The 11,981-nt window shown below is 55.8% G+C and overlaps 1 protein-coding gene across 1 annotated transcript; it reads left to right on the top strand.

Annotated features, from left to right (window-relative positions):
• The first annotated feature begins 409 nt into the window (after positions 1–409).
• RAX (retina and anterior neural fold homeobox) lies at positions 410–5,288 on the top strand. Its single transcript, XM_023647900.2, has 3 exons — positions 410–937; positions 1,240–1,493; positions 4,345–5,288. The coding sequence occupies exons 1-3, from the start codon at positions 649–651 to the stop codon at positions 4,840–4,842; spliced, it is 1,041 nt and encodes a 346-aa protein (XP_023503668.1). The 5' UTR covers positions 410–648; the 3' UTR covers positions 4,843–5,288.
• The last annotated feature ends 6,693 nt before the right edge of the window (positions 5,289–11,981 follow it).

The following is an 11,981-nucleotide window of genomic DNA, read 5'->3' as shown; positions in this document are numbered from 1 at the left end:
GCGCGCAGAGGAAGCGAGTCCCAGGGCAGAGGCGAGTGTGGGGTGGGGGGAACGGGAGAGGGAGCTGAGTTCAAGGAGGGAGGCAAGCCCGGGCGGGGAGGTGAGACCCAGGGCATGGGCCCCTTGAGGCAGGACTGAGGGGATCGGACCCCGCACTCGCGTCCCCAGGTCTGTCAAACATGCCACTTCCTGTCCCGCGGGCGTGTTTGGAGCGCTTCGAGACCGGGGAGGGGGAAGATTCGGGGTGCTGGCCCCGCCCGGGGCGGCCGGGTGAGAACCCTGAGGCTGGGCGAGGAAAAGACCCGCCCCGCTGCGGAGGGAGGGGCCGAGCGAAGAGGCTGGGTCCCCGGCGAGAGGGGAGGAGCCGCGGCGAGCGGGTCGCAGCCTTTAGCGCCCGGAGCCCCAGCTGCTCCGAGTCCGAACTTCCGATCCTGCAGGCACCGAGGCGCCCACGGGCGCAGCGCTCGCCCACCTCTTGCGCGCGTAACCGGGCCGGCGTCGCGCGCCGAGCCTGACCTTGGGTCGGGACTCTTCGGGTTGGACCGCCGTACCCAGGAAGAGCCGGCTTCGAGCCTCTTGTGTCTGTCTCCAAAGCAGGCGGCGCTGCAGAGAGCGCGGGCCGCGCCCTCCCGCCGCCCGGCGCTCCCCATGCACCTGCCCGGCTGCGCCCCCGCAATGGCCGACGGCAGCTTCTCGCTCGCCGGCCACCTGCTCCGCAGCCCGGGCGGGAGCACCTCGCGGCTGCACAGCATCGAAGCCATCCTGGGATTTACCAAGGACGACGGCATCCTCGGCTCCTTCCCGGCGGAGCGAGGCGCCCGGGGGGCGAAGGAGCGGGATAGAAGGCAGGGCGCGCGTGCTGCCTGCCCCAAGGCTCCCGCGGGAGGCGCCGAGCCCGCCCCGCCGCCCGCCTCGGCGGCCGCTCCGGAGTACGAAGGTGAGTGCGCACCCCCGGCCGCTGCGTGGCCCTTTGGGTGCCCAGAGTTAGAAGCTCTGCAAGAGGAGAGGCCCCTGCCGTAACTTGTATTAAGGCATCAGGGCGCGGGCTTGAGGGCTGGGTGTATAACAGGAGATCCCAACGTGCGTGGAGAAAAAGCTGAAGGGCCCCTCGCAGCCCTCACCCCTACCTCCGCGGGCATCTCAGCGACCGCATCCGCTGCCAGCGCCCACGGGTAGGCGGGGTGGGCCCAGGGATACTCCGTGGAGTGTCTCTGACCTTCCGGGGCCTTGTAGTCCCAGCCCCTCGCCCCTACTGCCCCAAGGAGCCCGGGGAGGCCCGGCCGAGCCCCGGGCTGCCCGTCGGGCCCGCCGCGGGCGACGCGAAGCTGTCGGAGGAGGAGCAGCCCAAGAAAAAGCACCGGCGGAACCGCACGACCTTCACCACGTACCAGCTGCACGAGCTGGAGCGCGCTTTCGAGAAGTCCCACTACCCTGACGTGTATAGTCGCGAGGAGCTGGCCGGCAAGGTCAACCTACCCGAGGTCCGAGTCCAGGTAAAGCGCCCAGATCGGTCCCGGGAGGGCCCGAGCCCAAGCTGCAGCGAAAGCTCCCTTGAACCCCCGGGCGCCCACGCATTTATTAGGGCACTTTTCCCATTGCCCTTCCTCGACTTGGCTAGCCTAGAACCCCAGAGCTCTTCCATGTGGCCCAGGCACCGCCCCTCGGACAGTCTGTTCCAGTTTGTAGTGCCATCTCCTCTTGGGGGTCTCCCTGTTCTAAGCTAAGAAGAGGAATTGGGAACGGCTGGCAAGAGGAGAGGACAGCTCATTAGGTACAGCGAGGATGGAGGGTTGGGAGGATCACTGTGGAGAGAGGAAATGTAGGCAGCAGCTCAAGGGTAACCTATTGGGGCCTCAAATGCCACTCTAGTCACTAGCTGGCAGCCCCGTGTTAAAAACGAAAACCCTGTGGTCTTGCGAGGGCCTGGCGCCTGCAGTTGAAACTTTTGGTGGGTTCCTTTCAGAAACTGACTTTTGCTTCTCTGGTGCACATCCAAGCAAAGTTCCCGCTGGGGCAGAGGCCTTTTCTTTTTATTGTAAAGGGGTTTTTGCTTTAATTAGAGCTGAATTATCTTTAATCCCTGATCATTAAAATATTTGAAAGCCTTAAATATTTGCTAGTCATCTGTGAAAAATCTGGGAGGATTTCCAAATTGGGAGAGTTTACAGAGGCCTGAAAGGGAGACACTGGGGACAGATTTGACTGCTCCTGAAAGGCAGGGGAACGAGATGGGATTTTTGTGTGTCTAATGAATGAGATTTCCAGGAAGTTAGGGTCTTCAGATATTGGGGGCTTTTGGCCTTGTCTTAAAAGTAAAAGGGGACAAGCTCTTGCCTTTTAGCTCTTCTGCTTAGTTGAGGGGTTGAAACTATGGAGTAAATGCCATGGTTTGTAAAAATAGTTTCCTAATGTGACTCAGGATTAACTGGCGAGGACAGTTCAATATCTCCTAATTTGATTGCAATGATTTCATTGAAGGAGTGGGCATTTTAGCACCTGCTTTTCCTGGAGGGAGGATGGGGTAGGGAGAGGGAAAGAATACAGTGAAAGCTGAAGAAAGAGGAGAGGCAAATCCTTCCAGGGCCTTCCAGTGCCTTCTAGAATACAGGCACAGCCAACTCAGGGGCTGCCTTCATACCTGAAGCCACCTCTGTCCCACCTTCCTTCCTCCCTCTTTAGTTGTTCAGGGGTTTTGGCTTCTGCTCGAAGTTGTGAGCTTCTTGAGAACAGTGTCTGTGACTTCTCCGTGACCACAAGGCCAGGGCAGTTCTCAGCATATGGCAGGTTCTTAACACATGGCCATGATGTAATCAGATGGGGGTGGGGGGGCAGGCTGAGTCTCCAACTGTGTCAGGGCAGCAGTAGAGCAGTATAAGAGCTGGCTATCCAGTCGTTAGCCCTCTGACTCTGGATACTGGATCCGAAGACTATCGTGGATATTGGGGGGGATGGAGTGTGACATGCAGAGAAGCAGAGGAGGCAGAGGAATGGGAGCCCTCACTCATGCCACTGTTTCTCTTTTCTCTATTATGGGCAAATAGCTAATGTTTCTGGGAAATCGGGGCCTCAGATATGTAGAAGAATCTTTTGTGGGAAGGGAGCAGGAGTACTTAAGTTTTTGTTCTTTCTCTTCTTCCCCCAAATCTCCTGCTTACACACCCTTGCCCTGCTCTGCCCAGGTACTGGAGGGCAGTTTTCTCAGCTCTCCTAGGAGGTCCCCCCACCTTATTGACTCAGAACTGCTTTCTCCTTTCTGAAGTCGCAACGATTCCCCCACTTCCCTTGATAAATATAACACTGAGGCCACCAGTTTGGCCAAAGTTTTCTCCTCTAAACTAGACCAGCTCTCTCTGTTCCGTTTCTGAGGGTGGTCACCTGGTGATGAAGCCTTAATTGCCCCCTTTCTTGGGCTTCTATGAGGTCAGGAATGGAAGATAAGAGACCAGACTTCACTCTTGGCATGGCCTTTCTATATGTAAAGAAAAAAGAAAAACTCAAACTCATTATACTCATCTTAGGGTAATGTCAAAACTAACTCCATAAAGTAAAAGTAGATTTTAAAAAAACAAGCTTGAACTGTTGTAATCATTGAAAGCCATTTGTAAGAAATATCAGAAATACTAAGCGGATATCAATTAAATAAAAATGAAAATCTTATTACAGTAGCAATTCAAATATGCTCGGGATCAAATAAGCCCACTTTCTTCCACTAGTTAGCATATGAGTAATTCGTTGAAATAGCTGTATTTTAACACCCAATGTTACCAGTTACAATACTTAGAGTATTTGTTTGTATGAATGTTTATAAAAGAGACAAAGGTAGGTAAAATACAGAAAGTCTGAGACAAAAACGCAGCCGCTGAGAGCTGTTCCACAGGGAGGCAGGAGAGTCTGAACCGAAGCGTCAGGAAGGGCTGTCAGCCAGCAGGTCACAGAAATTTGTTGAGCTCTGGTTTCCAAGTCCTGCAGTCCGATTCCAGGGTTAACTTCAGTTTTTTCTGAGCAACTGCTGCGTGCCAGGAGTTGGAAACAAGTACAACCACACCTCTGGGTGAGATAAACAGGGAAAAAAGGATGGGACGCCACGGAGGAGTCGGATGGGACAAAGAGACTCAGAAGAAGCAAGAGAGAAGAAGGAAAAAGAGCAAAAGGAGAAAATAGGACGGAAAAGAAAGGATAATGCGGGTGGAGTGGGGGGGCGGGTGGAAGGAACAGGTGCGAAATAGTGGGTGCCCAGCTCTGCCCGGGGATGGGGGGATCCAGCCGCCGGGCTTCGCGGGCGCCGGGCGGGGGTGCGGCCCCGGCCCCCGCGGCAGCCCGACGACGCTGTGCTGCCTTCCGCAGGTGTGGTTCCAGAACCGACGGGCCAAGTGGCGGCGGCAGGAGAAGCTGGAAGTGTCGTCCATGAAGCTGCAGGACTCGCCCCTCCTCTCGTTCAGCCGCTCCCCGCCCTCGGCAGCCCTGGCGCCCCTCGGGGCGGGCCCGGGCGGCGGCGGCGGGCCGGCGGGGGGCGCGCTGCCGCTGGAGTCGTGGCTCGGGCCGCCGCTGCCGGGAGGGGGCGCCACGGCGCTGCAGAGCCTGCCGGGCTTCGGGCCGCCGGCGCAGAGCCTGCCCGCCAGCTACACGCCGCCGCCGCCGCCGCCGCCCTTCCTGAACTCTCCGCCGCTGGGCCCCGGCCTGCAGCCCCTCGGGCCGCCGCCGCCCGCCTACCCGTGCGGACCCGGCTTCGGGGACAAGTTCCCGCTGGACGAGGCGGACCCGCGCAACAGCAGCATCGCCGCGCTGCGCCTAAAGGCCAAGGAGCACATCCAGGCCATCGGGAAGCCGTGGCAGGCCCTCTAGGGGCACCAGGGACCAAATCGGGCGAGACGACCGTCCTGGGAGGCGCACACGCGCACCCCTCCGCCCTGGGTCCCCCTACTCGGTCGCTCTTTCCCTGTGCCGCCTGCTTGGGTCGTCGTGCACATCTGCTCCTGACTCACCAGGCAGGGCTGACCCTCAGGCCTGCCGAGGCCCTCTGACCACCCGCACAGCCCACAGAACCCCAGCCCTGCTGCTGGAGCGGGGAGAGGCCGCCCGACCCCGCCGGCCACGCTGCTCCCACCCCCGCGGGCGCCGGAGCCTCCAGGTTCAAGGGACCTAAAGCGCCTGACCTCGGCCGCTCCCGGGCTGCGTGGCGACCCCAGATAAAGAAAACTGGGAGGAATGGGAGGCGGAGGAATAGAGTTTGAGGAATTGTTTGTATAAGTAGTTTCAAAGTACTTGGGAGGAGAATTAAAGACTTACTTGTTTGGGTTTGATTCTGGTTAAGCGCGCTCAGGACGGCGTGGGGGGGGGGGGGGGCGGGGAGGACAATGTGCGTGTGAATGGGGGTATTGGAGGGCCTGCGGTGGTGGACCGGGTGGGTCAGGGACGGCAGAGGACTGCGCAGGAGCTGGGGCTACCTCGTGCGAACCCTCCTGGAAGCGGTTTGCTGCAGCGGAGAATCATCCCCATCACCGGCCTGCGGCGCCCTATACAAGAGGCGCCCCTCCCTGGGCGCGTGCGGGCGCGTGCAAGTGTGTGGGGTTCGTGGTGTTTGGAGCCTAAGGCTCAGCTGCGGGCGAGGTCTCAGTCCCTCGATACAATAGCCAAGCGGCGGCTGCAACTTTGAAAGACTGACCCCAGTAGGAAGCGTCTACACCACCTTCCTCAAGGTGAGAGCTGAACGTCCCGAAGCCCCTGGCAGCCCTGCCTCTCTCTTTCCACCCCGCAGAGGCCCAGTGCCCCTCTCAGATCATTGTCCAGGTTGCTGTCTCGGTGTCATCCCTTGCTACCCAGGGTTGATGACATTAGTCCTCCGAAGACTGGGACAGAGCGACTTTGCCTTTTTGGAGCCCAGTGTCTCTCTCTGGTGTGTCCAACACGTTCCGCACCCCCTATCCTAGCGGATCGATTTAACGCGCGTCGGGTTAGGAGCCGCGCGCGGAGAGAGCGTCCTGGAGCGCTCTGCGCAGCGACCCGGAGGGCACGTCCTCTCGGACGCGTCGTGGACACAATCTGCAGTTCTCTGGCACAGGCTCCGGGGCGGGGAAGGTATCCAGAGGTGTCCGCCGGCTTCAGAAACTCCCGCGGTCCTCGCGGAGTCCCTGGTGAAGGAGAGCCTGGGATTCTCAGCCTGAGCTACCGCGACATCTGCGGTTGACCCTGCAAGCTGAGCCGCCGCCCTAATAGCCTGGATTCCCATCGCGCAGGTCCTAGGGCCTCCTAGCTATGAGTGCACCCGGGAAGACGCGCCCAGAGCCTTAGCATCAATCGGCTACTGTCTGTCGGTCGTTAGCACATTAGTGAACCACCCCAGTCCCCTTTCCTTGTCTAAATGAACCCTCCCTCCATGGGATGTTGGAAAGAGGAAATACACTTAGGGATCCTGCTTCTCTGACTGCCCGGTAGCCCTGTGCTGCCCTAGGGTTCCTGAGACCTGCTTGGGAAAAGGATGACTATCCCAAAGGTGGAGGGAGCGTCATCTCAGGATTCAGGCCTTGTCATAGGGGTCCTAAGAGGCTATGGTGCAACCAGGGCTGTATACTCCTGGACCCTTACCTGGTGCCTTGCACATAGTAAGCTGGTCAGTAAGAATTTATTGAATCTGTTATTTCCCTCGAGAGGTAGGGAGTTACACGGGCGCTTTCCCTCACAAGGATGTTCTGTGGGGAAATGGATGGAATGGCCCGAGTGATACGAGCTCTTGGCAAGAAAAAATAGGTAAACTCCGGATGGATGTATAAGTCAATTCCTTTCATTTTGGCCTATCTTCTCTTTCATCCTTCAACACCCTTGTTTTACTAGGCATGATTTATCCAGAGAAATCCCAGCTTCACTGGCCCTGGTGAGTACATTTGCTCTGCCCTCCTCCTCCTTACCACATCCTGGGCACCTCTGACCTTGCACATTCCACCATTAGCATCTTCCTCACTTCCCTTAGATCATTTCCACAATTATTCATTTCGTCTCCTTCCCTTGGCCATCTTTCTTTCTATTCTTTTTACCATCTGCAGCTTTCCACCACTACCCTCTCCTCTTTTACTGTTTAGTTTAGTCTGAGAATGAATATTCTAAACCATCTCTTTAGGCACCAAATGAGTGAGTACCTGGATTTCAAGTACAAGTCCTTGGAAAATGATCCAAATACTAATAGCTAATGATCCTTGAAAGCTTACTATGTACCAGCCCTCTTCTAAGTGGCTAACATCTCTTGACTCATTTAAGCCTCACAAGGACCCTACCAGGAAGATACAATTAGCTGCATTTTATAAATGAGGAAACTGAGGCACAGAGAGGTTGCCCCAGTTAACACTGCTTGTAAATGTGGAAGCTGGAATAACCAGAAGCTCCGGTCAGTTCACCATCACACTGCATGTTCAGGAAACATTTGTTAAATAAGTGCTCTTTATTTCAGTTCCCAAAAACAGCTCATTAGGGCACACTGGGAATTGAGATCCTGAAGCGTGGGTGCTAGCCTTGGATGCTTTCCTGGGGAGGGCTGGACATGGCATAGGCCCCAGCGCCCTCTCCCCGCACTCCTAGGGCCGCTCTAAGGGCCGGCGATTCGTACTGCCAGCAGCAGGAGGAGGGGTGCAGGCGAGGCTGGAACCCGTACTTAACTGAGGCAGGAGGTGAGACTGTCCTGTGATACAGAGCATTAAAGCCCCAAACGACCCTGAAACATTTGGGGCCTCTGCTCAAGCTCACGTCTACAGAAAGAACTTTGAGAGGCGCCAGCTATGGTGGGACGCAGGCTTCTGAACCTAGAGTGTCTTGGCTCTGATTTGGGGCGGGCACAAGCCTTTCAGGGACTCCAAGGGAAAGGACTCCTCAGTAAGCCTGCATCACTTGGGAAATGGTTGTTGAGTCTTCCATGTGGGGCTGCAGAAGATGACGTCTGATCCGGCTGGCGCCTAGGGAAGCAGGGGCGTCGGTGGAAGCTCTTGTCTGCGACTCTGGGGAACCGGGTTGGGAGGGGCCCTGTGCCGCGCGCTTGACCGCGGGGCGGGGCGGGCGGGGCAGGACGCGTCGGATTGGGCCGCTCCGAGGGAAGGGCGGAGTCAGGCGCGGCCCGCGTTTTGGGGCCGCTGACCGTCCGGTGCGGTACCCGGACCCTCTGCTGACCCGGAGATCCCCATCCCGCGCGGAGCGGGCCACTCCCGCTACCCCGGCCGCCATCAGCCACCCCTGCCGCGGTGGGGGCGTTTCTATATTCTCGTTTTTCCCTTTATGGAGGAGTCTCTTCCCGAGCACGAGGGTGGCGTGTCCACACTGCGTGCCACAGCTCCCGGCTTCTGGTGGCGATTTTTCTCGCCGGTGGAGACGCGGAGGACTGAGGGCTCCTCCTCTCCCGGTCGCCCGTTTCCGCAGCCACGGGGTCCAGAGGCGGCCGCAGCCCCGCGGGGTCCTCCTTGCTCGGTGTCCTGCGGGTCAGGGCTCCCATCCCAGCTGCCCCGAGAGGTTCATCGGGGCTGGTGTGGGTGAGACTGGGTGGGAGGACTGGGAGAGAGCCCTTGGGAGGGGCAGGCGTTGGCCAGAGGTCAGCAACTGAACCGGGGCGGGCCTGCTGTATTTACTTATTTTAAACATATAGTTAATGTTTGGGAAAGATGGGAAATGTGAAGCCAGGCGAGGCAATCCCTGCCCGTCCCCTACCCCCCGGCCTATCCTTCCTTCTCTCTGCCAATTTACTGGTCAGCTGAAGGTCTTTGCGGAGACCTCCGGGAGCCGACGTGCGGGAAGCGCGGACAGCCCCTGACTCAGCTTCCCCGGAGCCACACCCCTCGGGCGTGCAGTGTATGGTAGGGACACCAAGGGCGCGGGCCCAGCCGTGCTCGAAACTTTAGCATTTGACGTAATGTCCTCGTCCCACACCCCGGCCCCAGTCCCCACCTCAGCCCTAGTCCCAGCTCCAGGAGGCCGGCAGAAAAGACTTTCAGGGAAGGTAATATTCATGAAAATTTGGCACTCCGCCTCTGCTCAGGAAGCGCGAGCTCCGCACTGGCGCTCGGGTCTCCGCCTGCGTCCTAACCCGCCTGGGAAAGGGGAAGCCCGGCAGCGCCAGGCAGGCGCGCCCGACCCTTCAAGAGGCCGGTGGTGCGCTTTGCGGCCAACGAACGTCGTCCCCTTAATTGGGAACTGGCTCTAAGAATCTGGCCTCCGCTTGTCAGCTGTACAATAGTGGGCAGAGTTAATGACTCATTAGTGATTAATTCCTTAACTGTGACTTAATTGCTCCCTGTAAAACCCCTTTCGTAAAACTGGATTAAATCATCTAGATCCTGGGCCATGTCTCTCACAGCCCTAGGAGATGCGGAGAGCGCCGGGTTCCCTCCACCTTCCGAGGCTTCTTCTTTTTTTTTTTTTTTTTAAAGATTTTATTTTTTCCTTTTTCTCCCAAAGCACCCCCAGTACATAGTTGTACATTCTTCGTTGTGGGTCCTTCTAGTTGTGGCATGTGGGAAGCTGCCTCAGCATGGTTTGATGAGCAGTGCCATGTCCGCGCCCAGGATTCGAACCAACGAAACACTGGGCCGCCTGCAGCAGAGCGCGCGGCCTTAACCACTCGGCCACGGAGCCAGCCCCTCCTCGCGAGGTTTCTTAAAGGCAGGTGCTGTGGCCCCCCCCCCCAGCCTGCAAGACGGAGATCTGTGGTCCAGTCTTGGTTGTGACATTGCCTGGTCCTGTGACCTTAACAGGCCCCTCTGTAAAGCTAGATCTCCAAGCTCTCCCCTCCTCCCTCAGCACCCCCCGCCCAACAGACCCTGAAATGGAACACCTCACTGTAGAAGCTGCATTCCTCGGCTTTATATTTAGTATAGGCGTGTGCCTGTATTAGTAAGTTCTGGATGAATTGTATACAAGGCTGCCTTGCTGTCGAAAGTTGAGAGAGCTCTTTCCCATCCTAGCAGTGAGTGGGTTCTACAGTTCCCCCATTCGTTCTTTAACAAAATTAGCACTTAGTTCTTTTCACCTTAATTTTCCTGCCATCGTTTTTTTTTTTAAGATTGACACCTGAGCTAACAACTGTTGCCAGTCTTTTTTTTTTTTCTGCTTTTTCTCCCCAAATCCCCCCAGTACATAGTTGTATATTTTAGTTGTGGGTCCTTCTGGTTGTGGCACGTGGGACGCCTCCTCAGCGTGGCCTGATGAGCTGGGCCGTGTCTACGCCCAGGATCCGAACCAGTGAAACCCTGGGCCACTGAAGCCGAGTCGGGGAACTTAACCCTTCGGCCATGGGGCTGGCCCCTCCTGGCATCTTTATCCACTCCGGAGACTTGCAAAGCATGTTGGACATGAAATGATGGATAAACAAGAGTCTCCACCCTCAAGGAGTGTGGCCTAAGTAGAGGAGGGATGCAACTGTGTGTACATATGTTTTCAAATGCCTACTGGTTTTCTCCACTTGGCATCCCACAGGCCACCCCAAGATAGATGTGTTCAAAACCAAGCATGTTCTTCTATACTCTATGGCTTCCTAAAAACTTTCTTAAAACCCTCTTTCTGTATTCAGAGCCACTCAGTGGATATGATGAGAATCATTCTTGACCCCTTGAGGCAGGTTATTTTCCAATTTCCTTTCTATCTTATTTCTCAGCCATTTATTTTCCAAATTTTAGCTGCTTATAACAAAGACATCTTCCAACCTCCTTTTTTTTGGATCCAATTAAATATGACCAATGTCATGGAAAGGAAAACACTTTTAGGAAAAAAGTTCTTAAAAGTCACCAGCATGCCCTGCTCTTGTCCCTTTCCTGCAGTCTGTTGGCTACGAGGCATCTGTTGGCTACGAGGCAGGTGTGATGCTGGCGCCAGAGCAGTAACCTTGGACCATGTCATGAAGCCGTGTGTTGAGGATGTTGAGTAGCAGGATAGAAGGGACCATATGTGATAAGTCCCTGATGCTAGAGTACTGTGCTGCTCTGGACTGCTACCTGGGCTCTCTATTTTAAATCTAATATTTTGGTCACTGTGAGCCAAACCTAACCCCAATTCATTCACTCCTTTTCTTCATCGCCCATGTGAAGTTACTTACACAGCCCATTGATTTTACTTCAGAATGTCTCTTAAATTCACATATCCCTGTTTTTCTCCGCCAGTTCAGGGCATTATCATCTCTCAGCCATACCGCATGGTTCCCTGTGGCATATGGCACTTCTCATATGGCACTTACTACATACGGTCCTGTTTTATGGTTATTTCTTCATTGATTCGTTTATAACCATTTATCGAGTTCTCTTTTTTTGGCTAAGCTCTGGAACTATAAAGACACAACCTCCATATTGGTCCCCTTCTCCCCCAATCCTTCCACTCTATCCTTCACACCGTAGCCAAAATTCAGTGCCTCAAACAGTCCTCTGCTTAAAGCAATTTCTTGTGGCCTACAGGACAAAAGCCAGGCTCCTAATGAGCATGGCATTGGAGGCTCTTCTAAACCTGACCCCAGCCCATCTTTCCAGGCTTGCCTCGGGCATTCCTCCTCACCCCTCTTTCCCTCCTCACTCTCTGTTCAGATGACACCAGAGTACCTTGCATTTCACTGGTCCACCATGTGCTTCTTCACTTTGTGGCTTTGAGTATGAATGTTCTGTCTGGAAGACTTACCACCCTCTCTTTCCTGGCAAACTCCTTCAGGACCCAGCCCAGATGCCCCTGCCCTCTGTGCAGCTGGCCTGCATTCCTGCAGCAGTCCATTCTTTGTTCTTCTCCCCCTCCCCCGCCCAGAGCACTTTATTGATGTCAATTTGACATCTATTCCAGCTCTTACCCCATCGTGTTATCTACAGCCCCCAGGGAGATGGTAGGACCCTCAGAGGCAGTTGTCTGATTCTTCTCTGCATATTCAGTGCCTGACCCAATGGAAGCCCCCTGTGACTGACAACCAATGACTAATACAAGGGGTATGTGATTCCCAGAGAAAGCCCCACATTCTATAAAAAGCTGACAACAAAGAAACC

The sequence above is a fragment of the Equus caballus genome, chromosome 8 (genome assembly GCF_041296265.1).
Source record: "Equus caballus isolate H_3958 breed thoroughbred chromosome 8, TB-T2T, whole genome shotgun sequence".
Taxonomy (NCBI): domain Eukaryota; kingdom Metazoa; phylum Chordata; class Mammalia; order Perissodactyla; family Equidae; genus Equus; species Equus caballus.
This window is presented reverse-complemented; position numbering and strand designations above follow the sequence as displayed.

Excerpts from the sequence above, each read along its gene's own strand:
- RAX (XM_023647900.2), top strand. The coding sequence starts at position 649 with ATGCACCTGCCCGGCTGCGCCCCCGCAATGGCCGACGGCAGCTTCTCG. Across the intron at positions 938-1,239 it reads GGCCGCTCCGGAGTACGAAG|CCCCTCGCCCCTACTGCCCC; the intron begins GTGAGTGCGCAC and ends TTGTAGTCCCAG. Across the intron at positions 1,494-4,344 it reads TACCCGAGGTCCGAGTCCAG|GTGTGGTTCCAGAACCGACG; the intron begins GTAAAGCGCCCA and ends TGCCTTCCGCAG.